Source organism: Belonocnema kinseyi, chromosome 5 (assembly GCF_010883055.1).
Source record: "Belonocnema kinseyi isolate 2016_QV_RU_SX_M_011 chromosome 5, B_treatae_v1, whole genome shotgun sequence".
NCBI lineage: Eukaryota > Metazoa > Arthropoda > Insecta > Hymenoptera > Cynipidae > Belonocnema > Belonocnema kinseyi.
Window position 1 is genome coordinate 65,805,701 of NC_046661.1, and position 11,815 is coordinate 65,817,515.

Below are 11,815 nucleotides of genomic sequence, written 5' to 3' on the forward strand. Positions count from 1 at the left end.
TCGTGATTCAGTCGCTCCGTCCACCCAAAGGTCACGAGATCCCGCCGATCCATCGCATTGAATCAATTTTCATTGGCTCCCCCAGCTCTAGATTGGTCGGCAATGTTGGCCGACCCATTGTCGGGAGGCCTGCGCGTTCTGTTGCTTTGAACCGCACTTACTACAACTATGTTTGGTGTTGTCATTGTTGTTCCCACGAGAAGCTAGGGAAAGGGGTTCGTCCATCCTTGTAGAGCCCCGCATGCAAGGATAAGGCTACTTACTCTGAGAGGTCGCCTGGTATCCCAAAATCAACGTTCTAGACACCTCACCCAGGTGCCATTCAGCTTTCGGCACGGTTTTCACACCTCCGCTTGGGGGTTAATTCCTTCGGGACCACCCCTGGACAATTGTCCGCGACTGCCTATTTATTTTTGTAACCATATTCAGCAGAAACCCTTGGTACAGGGACCCTCTATCCTCAACCAGAGGACGCGTTCGGTGGATTTGTCATAGGCCCTTCGGTTTGATTCTAGAGGCATCAAAACCGAACCGAATATATATATATATATAACACTATAGATATTTATATCATTTATATTTTATACTTGAAATAACGTAACCTCAAAATATACGCCTATAAAGAGGCGCGTGAAGTATTCAAATCATGAAAATCGCCAGCATCGAAATCTGGAAATATTAAAATCCCAATCTCTTGATTTTATTTCAAAGCAGATAGAGATATAAATAGAACCGCCGAAGTGTTCCGACCGGCAATCGTGCACCTTCGAGTTTTCAAATTCAGAAGAGAAGAAATGGGTTGCGCGCGCAACCCATTCATGTACATCGTCTCCAACTATATTTTACACGAACGAGACCTGTGATAGTATTAGAGGGAACGTCGTTTCAAATCTGAGATCACTGCTCCATGGACCGAACATGGCGCATGAACATACTCATCCATGATTCAATAAATACATGGTCTAGCCACGCGCAAGTAAAAAAAACCAAACCAATAGGGACCCACCGCTTAATTTCTACATCTTGGATAAGTAAGGCGGCAAACGTAAGGGATTTTAAAATATAGGATGTAAGCATAACAATTTCTTGTACTTTTGAGGTGTAGAAATATTTGAATCCTAATAAAATGTATTATAATAATGTTGAAGATCGCTAAAGAAAAATACGAATTAAATATAATTTTAGGTTATCTGTTTCACAACCTCTTTCTGCGTACAAAAAGTGACATATCTGTGTAAAATAAAATGAAATTGAAATCAAGTGAGGAAGTTCTGCATAAAGAAAATTATATAATGCAGTGAAGGTTGACCGCTGGACCGGAAAACCTAGAAAAACCGGAATTTTATGAGACCAGGACATTGATTCAACTTTTATTTAAACCGTTTTTAAACAACTTCCTAAATTGAGGTTTTTATAAATGATTATATCATTTAGTTTAAAATGCTTAATTCGAAAGTCTTCCACTTAAAAAATTTTCCGTTTTAGATTTTTAATTTTTCAGCATATATTTTTATTTAAATAATTTGAAAATGCTGTTTTAAGGGTTAAAAAAATTCAAAATTAGAAGTTTTTAAATTTTAAGATTTTTTTCTAAAAAACAGGGTTACCGCCGGACTGGGAAACCGGGATTTTTATGAACTTTTAGAAGAAATAACTACCGAAGTTAGATTTTAACAGTTTTTAAAATAATTGAAGTGCAGTTTTGAGGATTTAAACAATTAAAAATTAAAAGGATTTCAAGTTGAAAATTTTCGATAAAAAACCGTTTTAATTTATCAGCTAAAGATATAAATAAATAATTTAAAAAATGGATCTGTACTCTAAGTATAGAAATCTGAACAATAATTGATTTGGCCAAAAAATTCTAGATCCGTTCCAAATTTGAGAAATTCCATTTTCAATTTTCCTAAAAATCTTGAGAAAAATTTTATTCTTTTGTAGTCTTCCACAATTCTTAAAAAATGTCTAAATTTTTAGTTTCAAATCGGCAAAAATCTAAATTTTATTTTAAATTCGGCTGTAAGTATTTTAAATTATTTCAAGTTCTAAATTTAATTCGAATCTTTTTAAAACTTCTAAATATCTCTTAATATATCTCTAATATTTGTATAAATAATAAGTGTTCTGTTGTTATTTATAAATTCAAATTTAATTCTTTTTTTTTAATTTGCAGGATTTTCTAAAGGTTATAGAAAAAATGCAATTCATTTTAAAATATATTTACTTGTTCTGACAAAAAATACAAAAATGATTTTGAATTTGGAAAAGTTAAAACCACTTCTAGATTTTTGTAGATTTCAAAATAAAATTTTTAAGTTTTTGAAGGATGCCTAGACTATTTAAAATAAAAATAATTTAACTTCTAATTTAAGAAATGTTAAGTTAAAAAAAAATATATTTTTTAATTTTAAATGTGTCTAGTTTAAAATTACTTGAAATAATATAATTTTGTACATTTCTAAAGTTCATTGCTGGATTCTTTAATTTTTACTATTGAAAATGTTAACGTGCATTTATATTTTTGGAACTAATCTCAATCTTTGAACTCTATAATGTATAAAAGTTCTACATTTTGCAGCTTATTTGCATTTCACTTGAAACTGTTCAATTTAAAAGTCTTAGTATCTTCCAGTTTATACGTGTAAGTTATTTAGCATTTGAATATACCATTTTTGAATTGAAAACTTTTAAACTTGAATTTTATAAGTTTGGAATTCGAGGTTTCCACTTTGAACGCTTCAATTTGTTGTTTATTACTTTATATGGAAAAATGTTTAGAATATAGTTTGATTTTTTTTAAATTTCATTGGCCGTGAAAAATGTTTGCAAACCGGGAAATGACCGGGAATTTTTTTCTTCGATTTAAACGGCCCACCTGCAGTGCCCGTGACATAAAAATGATAATTATTACGTTTTATTTATTCAAAAACACGTCCTTAATTTGGATCGTGGACGATGTGATCAAAGGGTATTTAATATATTCAATATTTATTTATAGTTATCGATAATCTTGTTCTTTACTGTTTATTACAATTTTTGTTACGCTCGTAATGTAATTAATATATTAAGGGTAGAAAGGGAGAAGGAGGCAATGACAATTTTTTTTAAGTGGGTTTTTTTTTGTTAGAAAATACTAAATAATTCTAATATACATTAAGGTAAAAGGATTGTTTCAAAATCGTATTTTTAAGTTATATTTTTATCTCCATTAAAAATAAAGACTTTTATGATCGAGCTATTATTTATGGCATTCACCAAAATATCTCAGGTTGACTCACCATCTAGAAAGTGATCATTATTTTTTTTTTAATTAAGACGATTACCAGAAACCATAAAAATCTACTCGATAAGAAGCGTTGAATTCAGAAAAATTAAGAATTTGTATTCCTATGAATACGCAATTTTTCCTCCGTCTAAAAATCCCCCAACGTGAACAGAAAAAATGCAAATCCTATTCCTCACAATCGACTTAGTAAAATTTAACGAAAGCATTTATTTAACCTATTTTTCATTATTCATTCTTTTTATAACTTATAATTCGAAATATATACAAATTTATATTTATTTATTTTTTAATAATTTATTTAAACGTTTTAAAAAATGCAACAAAAAAATCTATGCAAATGTGTGAATTTGAATAATTTTAACTCTAGAGAGGCAGAGCTAAATTGGTGAAAGTTGAAATTTCAGAATTTACATTCCGCATGAAGGAATTAAAACAACTTATTACACATATTTGGTGAACTTATTAGAAATAATTAAATGAAATCAAAATATGACCACTTCTGAGGAATGAAAAATATTTCTGTGAGATGCGTTACCGGTACAATTAGAAGGAATTAAATATATTGAAAACACGTTCTCTTTGTAAGAATACAAAACTGTGTGGCGCTCGCTATGGAAATAGAAATTAATAAGTTTAGGGGGTATCTTATTCTTATTGTGGCATTTTAGACAGATAGAAAAATCGCGCATTCAAAATAATAGAATAATCTTCACTTTTGCGCTGAAATCTGAAAATATTAATTTTTCTCTATTCTACGCTTATTACCGGAAAACCTACATATGTTACATACATATTTCTGAAAGAATTGTCCACCTAAGAATTATTCATTCATTGGCAAACGGAGATATTTAAAATGAAATTCATTATCATAAATATCAAAAATTGCATATACTTTTAATCATTCTCATTCAGTAATATTTACAAACTAACATTCTGGTCTGAATTTAATTTATTTCGTCACCAATGTTCTAGTATATCGATTGCAAGTTCTTTTTGAAATCATTCTTTTAATATTCTCATAATATTTCTTCCTACAGACTGATTTTCCTATTACAGTTCGCCGTGCAGTCTTACGCGTCAAACTCAAACTGCGCGGTCAAACTAACAAAATGGTGGAATTCAGCGGTTGCGTAATTTCAACGAAACAGGGCCCTCAAGTGGCTAGACCATGTATTTATTAGATCATGTACTCATATTTATAGTGCCCTAGTTTTAGGTTAACGCTCTTTTCAAAATTGGAGGGCGCGTAATGTTTTCATTGATTAATCGACTTTATTTAGATGCGCATGGTGAACCGTAGTTTGTTCGATCATGAATAGTACATGATTCAATGTGTCCATGACATGCAGGGATGTGCAGTTACGCGTAACTGAAGGTTTTTTACCTAAAATACCCAAGTGAAGTATTTTACGTAGAAAACAGTTAAAATACCTACTAAATTACGTACCAAGATGAACCTGTGCATTACCTCACTGTTTTGAATTGCTGGTACGGGCATTTGTAAGAGTTTTTTTTATAGTGTCAATATTGTTCATAAAAAAACAATATTACCAATAAAAATGAAACACAATTACAAAAAAATACTCTTTTCAAGGAATGTTTGCAAATGGCAACAAGTTTTAGAGCTAACGTTTGTGGAGGGAAACGGAAACCGCGGAACGTAAAGTCCCATCTTCACGTAATTTACATCATGTAAGAAACTGTAGGTGCGTAAAGTATCTAGTACTTTGTTGTAATAAACTATGTTTAAACCCCTGCCTCGACCGTGTATGTGTATGAAGTAGTAGTTTTCTTACGATCCGGAGGGGAAATGTCGGTCAAACTAATCCAACAGATGGCGCCACAAAAAGTGGGTCTGTCTTTTTTATTGAATTGCATTAGGAAAAAGCAAAAATAACTAAAAACTTTATGCTGTTGGCAAACAAAAAAGAAAAATATATGAAAAAATAAGAGTAACTATTACTAATTATTTCAAAAAAGAAAAAGTCATAGAAATATGTAGGTTAAAATGATTAAAATTAGATTTTGACATACATTTTGAAAGCAGTTGGAACTTCATATTTCTATGATTAATTTTGCTGATATTTTTGATTTTATTATTTGTTCTAGTTGATCAAGTTATTTATTGATGAAATTCTTAATGTGGCTAATGAAAAAAATTAAGAATATTTAAGATCCCAATGACAAAAATATTTAAAACATGTACATGATCAGAAGAATTAATAAAAAATATATTACTTATATCCAATATAAATATGATAATAATTAAAATATATAAGACTACAACTTAAGTTGCAATGTAAAGGAATCTTTGTACCTTTAAAATCTTAACAATTTCAAGTTTTGAATTAAATATATTAAAAAAGTAGTGGTAATTGTAATGAAAGTGTTTGAGGGAATCATTTGGTAAAAAGTCAATGACACGAATGATAAATGAGAAAATGGATTTAATATTATTCAATATAATGTTTATATTTATTTAAATTGAACCAAACATCATATATACATTTATACAGTTCAATAATTTATTTGTTGCTTAATCTTGAAAGCTTTTTTGTTGCTGCATTCAGCCCCTAATAATTTTATTGAAAAATTTTAATTTAAAGGATATTTTGAATCAAATAGTTAATTATATTATTGCAAATCTCATTTCTAAGATAAACAGACTATAAGCTATTAAAATCTATAAACAAACGTACTGTACTCATGAGGAAATGCACTTTTTTCATTCAAAAATGTCCAGAGCCTTCAATTTTCTTGCGATTTTGAATTTTTTGTTTTAAATTAAAGATCATTGAATTCTACAGATCTTGACTCTCCGAACTTCTGTCTCATCTATTTTTTTATTAATAATTTTTCCAGTCAAAGTATGAACAAAGTCTTATCATCGGTGAAATTTTTTTTTTGCTAAACTTGCTTCCCATTAATGTAGGAATGACATTTAATAACAAAAATAAATTTAAAAGTTTCTAATAACCACTGTGATAAATAATTTTTGTGGCAAAATATTATAATTTGAGATTTTTAGAATTATAATTTCCTTCAATGTCCAGAACGACTTCAGGTATTCCTTAAAATACCATTGTTATTAACAATTCTTGTGACAAAATATTTAAACTTAAAGTTTTCTCAAATTTAAATTTTCTTTGATGGCCAAGTCGGTGGGTTATTGTCAAAAGATTTTGTATTGAGTGAATCTTAGCATGCAGTCTTATGATTCATTTCCAATCTATTACGATTAAAAACCCGACTTTTTCCAAGTGAAACTGACAACATTGGGAAATTTTTTATGTAAATTGTTTATAAACGTGTAAGTTGTTATATTCCACTAAATATGATTAAAGATACATTTTTTTTAGGAATATCCATAGCCATTGTAGCGATTAAAGTAAATAAAAATTTAGATAGAACCTTAGATTTGAATATTTTGTCACGAGAATCATTTATAACAATCGTTATTGTTAACTTCTCAAATATTTTTGTTACTAGCAGTTATTCGTCCAACAGCTTAAAACATTTCCAGTGCAAACAAAAAATTTCTATGCGAAAGGGCCAACATTTAAAATTTTTTTATCTAATTTGTTTACAAAAATTTAAATTGTTATATTTTATCAAATATTATTAAATATTTATTGTTTTAAGGAATACCTAAAGTCTTTCTGGCGCTTGAAGGAAATAATAATTGTTTAAATCTCCAATTCTATTATTGTACCACATGAATTGTTTATAACAATAGTTATTATAAACTTTTAAATTATTTTTGTTATTAAATGTCATTCCTAGATTAATGCGAAGCACTTTTAGCAACAACAAAATTTCACCAATAATAAGTCTATTTTTTAATTTGTTTATCAAATTTGTTTGCAACAAATAAATGGAATGATAAACAAATTATTTGTGTTTTATGAGTCCCTAAACATTAATTTAAGACAATATGAACCTTTCCTGATCAGTTATTAAAGCATAACAAATTGTTATGTAAAAAATTTCAGTTTTTCCATTCTTTGAGTAGAAAAATTATTAATAAACAAATAGAGAAGACAAAAGTTTGGAGCGTCCAGCTGAACAAAGAAAGTGAATTTAAATATATACACTAAATATATACATTATATTAAATAATGTTAAATCCCTTTTCTCATTTATTAGTATTTTCATTGACTTTTTACCAAATTATTCCCTCAAACATTTTAATTACAATTACAATTACTTTAAAAAATATTTTCTCCAAAACTTAAAATTGTTAAGATTTTAAAGGTACAAAGATTCTTTACTCTGCAACTTAAGATGCAGTCTTACATATTTTAATTATAATTATATTTATTTTTGAGATACGTCATATATTTTTTACTAATTCTTCTGACCATGTATATGTTTTAGATATTTTTGTCATTGAGGTCTTTAATATTATTAATTTTTTCATTAGCTACATTGATAATTTTTTTTTAACTCTAACAAATAATAAATAAATAATATGAGCAAAGTAAATAACAAAAATATAAAGTTCGAACTGTTTTCAAAATATACCTCAAAATTAAATTTTAATTATATTAAAGTACATATTTTCATGACTTTCTCGTTTTTAAATAATTAGTAATAGTTACTCTTATTTTTTCATATATTTTTTTTTGTTTATTTGCAAACAGCATAAAGTTCTTTATTATTTTTGCTTTTTCTCAATGCAATTCAATTAAAAAGACAGACCTCCTTTTTGTGGCGCCATCTGTTGGATTAGTTTAACCGACATTCCCCTCCGGGTCATAAGAAAACAGAAAAGTGGGGGGCGATGCATGGGACTGCTGTCCACATTAGATGAAATGATGCGCAGATATGGGTGTCTGAGTATTAGACTATAGATATTAGGGCAACATTGGGCAGGCTTACACCAAAAAATTAATGAATAATATCGGTCTAATTGAAAAGAATGTTAAAACTTATTTTATTGAAAAGAATTTCCTGCAAATGGAGTAAACGAAAATTCCATTGGACGTCGAGTGTGGCAAAATCGACGAACGAAAAATATGAGATTGGAAGAATACGAAACATTGGAATATTTGCTCACATTGATGCCGGTAAATATTTATTAAAAATATTAAAAGCTGACTAAGCCTGAAAACTTAAGTTTATCGTCTGCTAGACTAATGTTTAGTTTTCAAAATGTCAATAATGTAGTGCATTCCCTACCGAAAAGAATCTTTGAGTATATACTAAAAATTCTTTAGGTCAAAGAAGCTCAGAGAAATTCTCCGCAGGCACTCAAGTATATATTTTTAAAGGTCCAGGAAGCTCGTTTAAATGGTCTAAAGGCTTTAAAATATCCTTTCCGAAATTGAAATAAGAATACGATCATAAATAACAAGCAGAGAGGCTATCTCAATAGAGTAGCAGACACTCAAGGGTCCTTTGTTAAGCTTTCGGATTAAAATTTAGAAGTAGATTTTTTTAAATTTCATAGTTAACAGCCTAAAACATAATAATTCTAAATCTACGGGTTTCGATGACTTCAGATATATAACTTTTTTTTTAATGCTTAAAAATGGAATTAATACAACGTTTCTCGTAAATGGAATGAGATACGCCAAAAAAGACAACATTTTTGAATTCAACTAGAAAATTGTATATCAGTATATAAGTTATAATTATAAATAAGTATAATGAGAAAATTCATCAATTAAAAAAAGTGTTAATAATTTGAAGAGAAATTTAAAAAGGGAGAGCGGATTAGCCACGACCAACTACTGTAAATAACTCTGCCCGCCTGGTACGTGACGAATACAAAAGGAACATTATATTACCGTCGCACCACTCTTAAAAGGACCACTAAAAGGATCTTGAAAAGGACCCAAATCTCTCAAACTCTCTCCGAGACTATTTTTTTTCAAATCGACTTTGTTTATAGACTCAAATGGGCCAGGTTATTTCGCTAAAGAAAACTCAGATATTTCTTTAGGTAGGGTTTAATAATGAAATCAAAGTTATAAAGGGAGCAGCTACAAGACCATCTACACATGAAATTACTAACCTAATACCTAGTTGCACAAACTTAACCCTTAAATGGTAACGTCATTTTCATGAATCTGAAGTTCTCAACGTTTACAAAAAACGAAAAATAAAATATTTGAAAAGTCAAAATGTTTTCATTGTTTATGACAGTATTATGTGCCAAAAGTCCCATCTTAAAGTTTAAGCCCTCTAGCGTATGTGGAACCCACCCCAAATCAACCCCTAAATATAATAAAATTCGTTAAAAATACACAATTCCGAAAAGTCAAAATGTTTTTGATGATTATCGCTGTATTTAGAGCCAAAAGTACCACAAAAAAGTTTCATCCCTCTAGTGCATGTGGAACACACCCCAAATCAACCCCTGCACACTATAAAATTCGTTAAAAATACACAATTTCGAAAAGTCAAAATGGTTGTAATGATTATCGCTGCATTTAGAGTCAAAAGTACCACAAAAAAGTTTCATCCCTCTAGCGCATGTGAAACTTTTTGGTGGCACTTTCGGCACTAAATTCAGCGATAATCATTAAAAACATTTTGACTTTTCGAAATTATGTATTTTTAACGAATTTTATGGTGTGCAGGGGTTGATTTGGGGTGTGTTCCACACGCACTAGAGGGATGAAACTTTTTAGTGGCACTTTCGGCAATAAATGCAGCGATAATCATTAAAAACATTTTGACTTTTCGAAATTGTGTATTTTTAACGAATTTTATAGTGTGCAGGGGTTGATTTGGGGCGTGTTCTACATGCACTAGAGGGATGAAACTTCTTTGTGGTACTTTTGGCTCTAAATATAGCGATAATCATCAAAAACATTTTGACATTTCGAAATTGTGTATTTTTAACTAATTTTATTATACTTAGGGGTTGATTTCGGGTGGGTTCCACATACGCTAGAGGGCTGAAACTTTAAGATGGGACTTTTGGCATATGATACTGTCATAAACAATGAAAACATTTTGACTTTTCAAATATTTTATTTTTCGTTTTTTTCGTTTTTTGTAAACGTTGGGAACTTCAGAGTATAAGGATCAATCACTATATTGCCGATTAGATCATTTGTTTCAACATTATAATAAAATAAATAAAAACGTTAAGAATGTACCTTTTTGTTTAAAAAATCATAAGCTTGGATGCAATTAATTTTCTTTTTTAAATCAAAGGGGTAATTAAAGTTTAAGAATGGTGCGTTGATTTAAAAAAATTGAGATACTACATGAATAAAATGAACTTAAGTTTTGAGCATGAAAATCAAGTTTTTTCAATGTACGTAAAAAGGTACAATCTCCAATAAAATAAACATTGTCTTATTTTTTAATCGATTTAATTAACGAAGTGTATACACTGTCGGTACCGGTAATAAAAAAATTGTCGGTACCGGTAAAAAAAAAATTGTCGGTACCGGTAAAAAAAAATACCTGTACCGAAAATTTTTTTTTACCGGTTTTTTCAGAAAGCATATTTCTAGCAAGGTAGCGGCTGATCGCGCATATTCATGGAATTCGTGGAATTTATGAAATTCAGGGAATTCATGAAATTCAAGGAATTCATGCAATTCGAGGAATTCATGGCATTCAAGGAATTCATGCAATTTAAGGAACCTAGTGGCTAGCCTGCCGGCGCCGGCGACATTGTTGCCGGCTTGTTTTCCTTCTGTTTTTTACATTTTGTTGTTAAATCGTATACTGATGTATGTTGATGGGCTGATTACAAACCTGGACTTTAAAACACATGCAAATATAATTTGCAGTGTTAAAACTTTAAAAAATTACATTTTTTGTTTATGAAGTTTATAGACACTATCTGTACCAGCAAAAAGCATATTTCAAGCATACGAAAGGGACTTTTACACATTTTAGAGTGAGGCTATGTAATTGCGGAGTTATTTTGATAGTTTTTGGCTTTTGACGCGTTTAACGAAACGTTCTATGTGTAAATCATACTTTATCATCGATTTTCGAATCCAGAATTACTATTGACGTCTTGTGGGGGCGAAAATGCACACCTGAGTCTAGTGGTATAAATAATGCAAGGCCGTACCCCTACCCCTTTTCCAACACCACGTGGGGGCGGGTAGGCACCCCAGTGACTGGTCACAGAAATAATGAAAGATCGCACCTCTACCCCTTTTCCAACGCCACGTGATGCTTGAAGGCCCCCTAGTGACTGGTTAAAGAAATAATTTAAGGTCGTACTTCTACCCCTTTTTCAGCGCCACGTGTGGGCAGACAGAGCCCCTGTGACTGGTCACAGAAGTAATGAAAGTTCGCACTTCTACCCCTTTTCGAATCTCACGTGGGGCGGGGAGGCACCCTAGTGACTGGTTAAAGAAATAATGTAAGGTCGTACTCCTACCCATTTTCCAACGCCACGTGGGGGTGGGAAGCACCCCTGTTCCTAGTCACAGAAATAATGTAAGGTCGCACGCCTACTTCTTTTCCAACGCCACATGGGGGCGGGAAGGCACCCCTGTGACTGGTCACAGAAATAATATTAGATTGCACCCCTACCCCTTTTCCAAC

General features: G+C 30.6%; 1 protein-coding gene across 9 annotated transcripts in view; it reads left to right on the plus strand.

Moving 5' to 3' along the window:
* Positions 1–8,108: 8,108 nt before the first annotated feature.
* The window catches only part of LOC117172966 (ribosome-releasing factor 2, mitochondrial), a 93,040-nt gene continuing 89,333 nt past the window's right edge, over positions 8,109–11,815 (plus strand). For all 9 annotated transcript variants that reach the window (XR_004467082.1, XR_004467083.1, XR_004467081.1 and 6 more), the window contains exon 1: positions 8,109–8,355. Coding sequence is in view for 5 of the 9 variants with exons in the window: in XM_033361292.1 (XP_033217183.1) it covers positions 8,208–8,355 (148 nt within the window). In the remaining 4 variants the exon portion in view is untranslated. The remainder of the gene's footprint in view (positions 8,356–11,815) is intronic.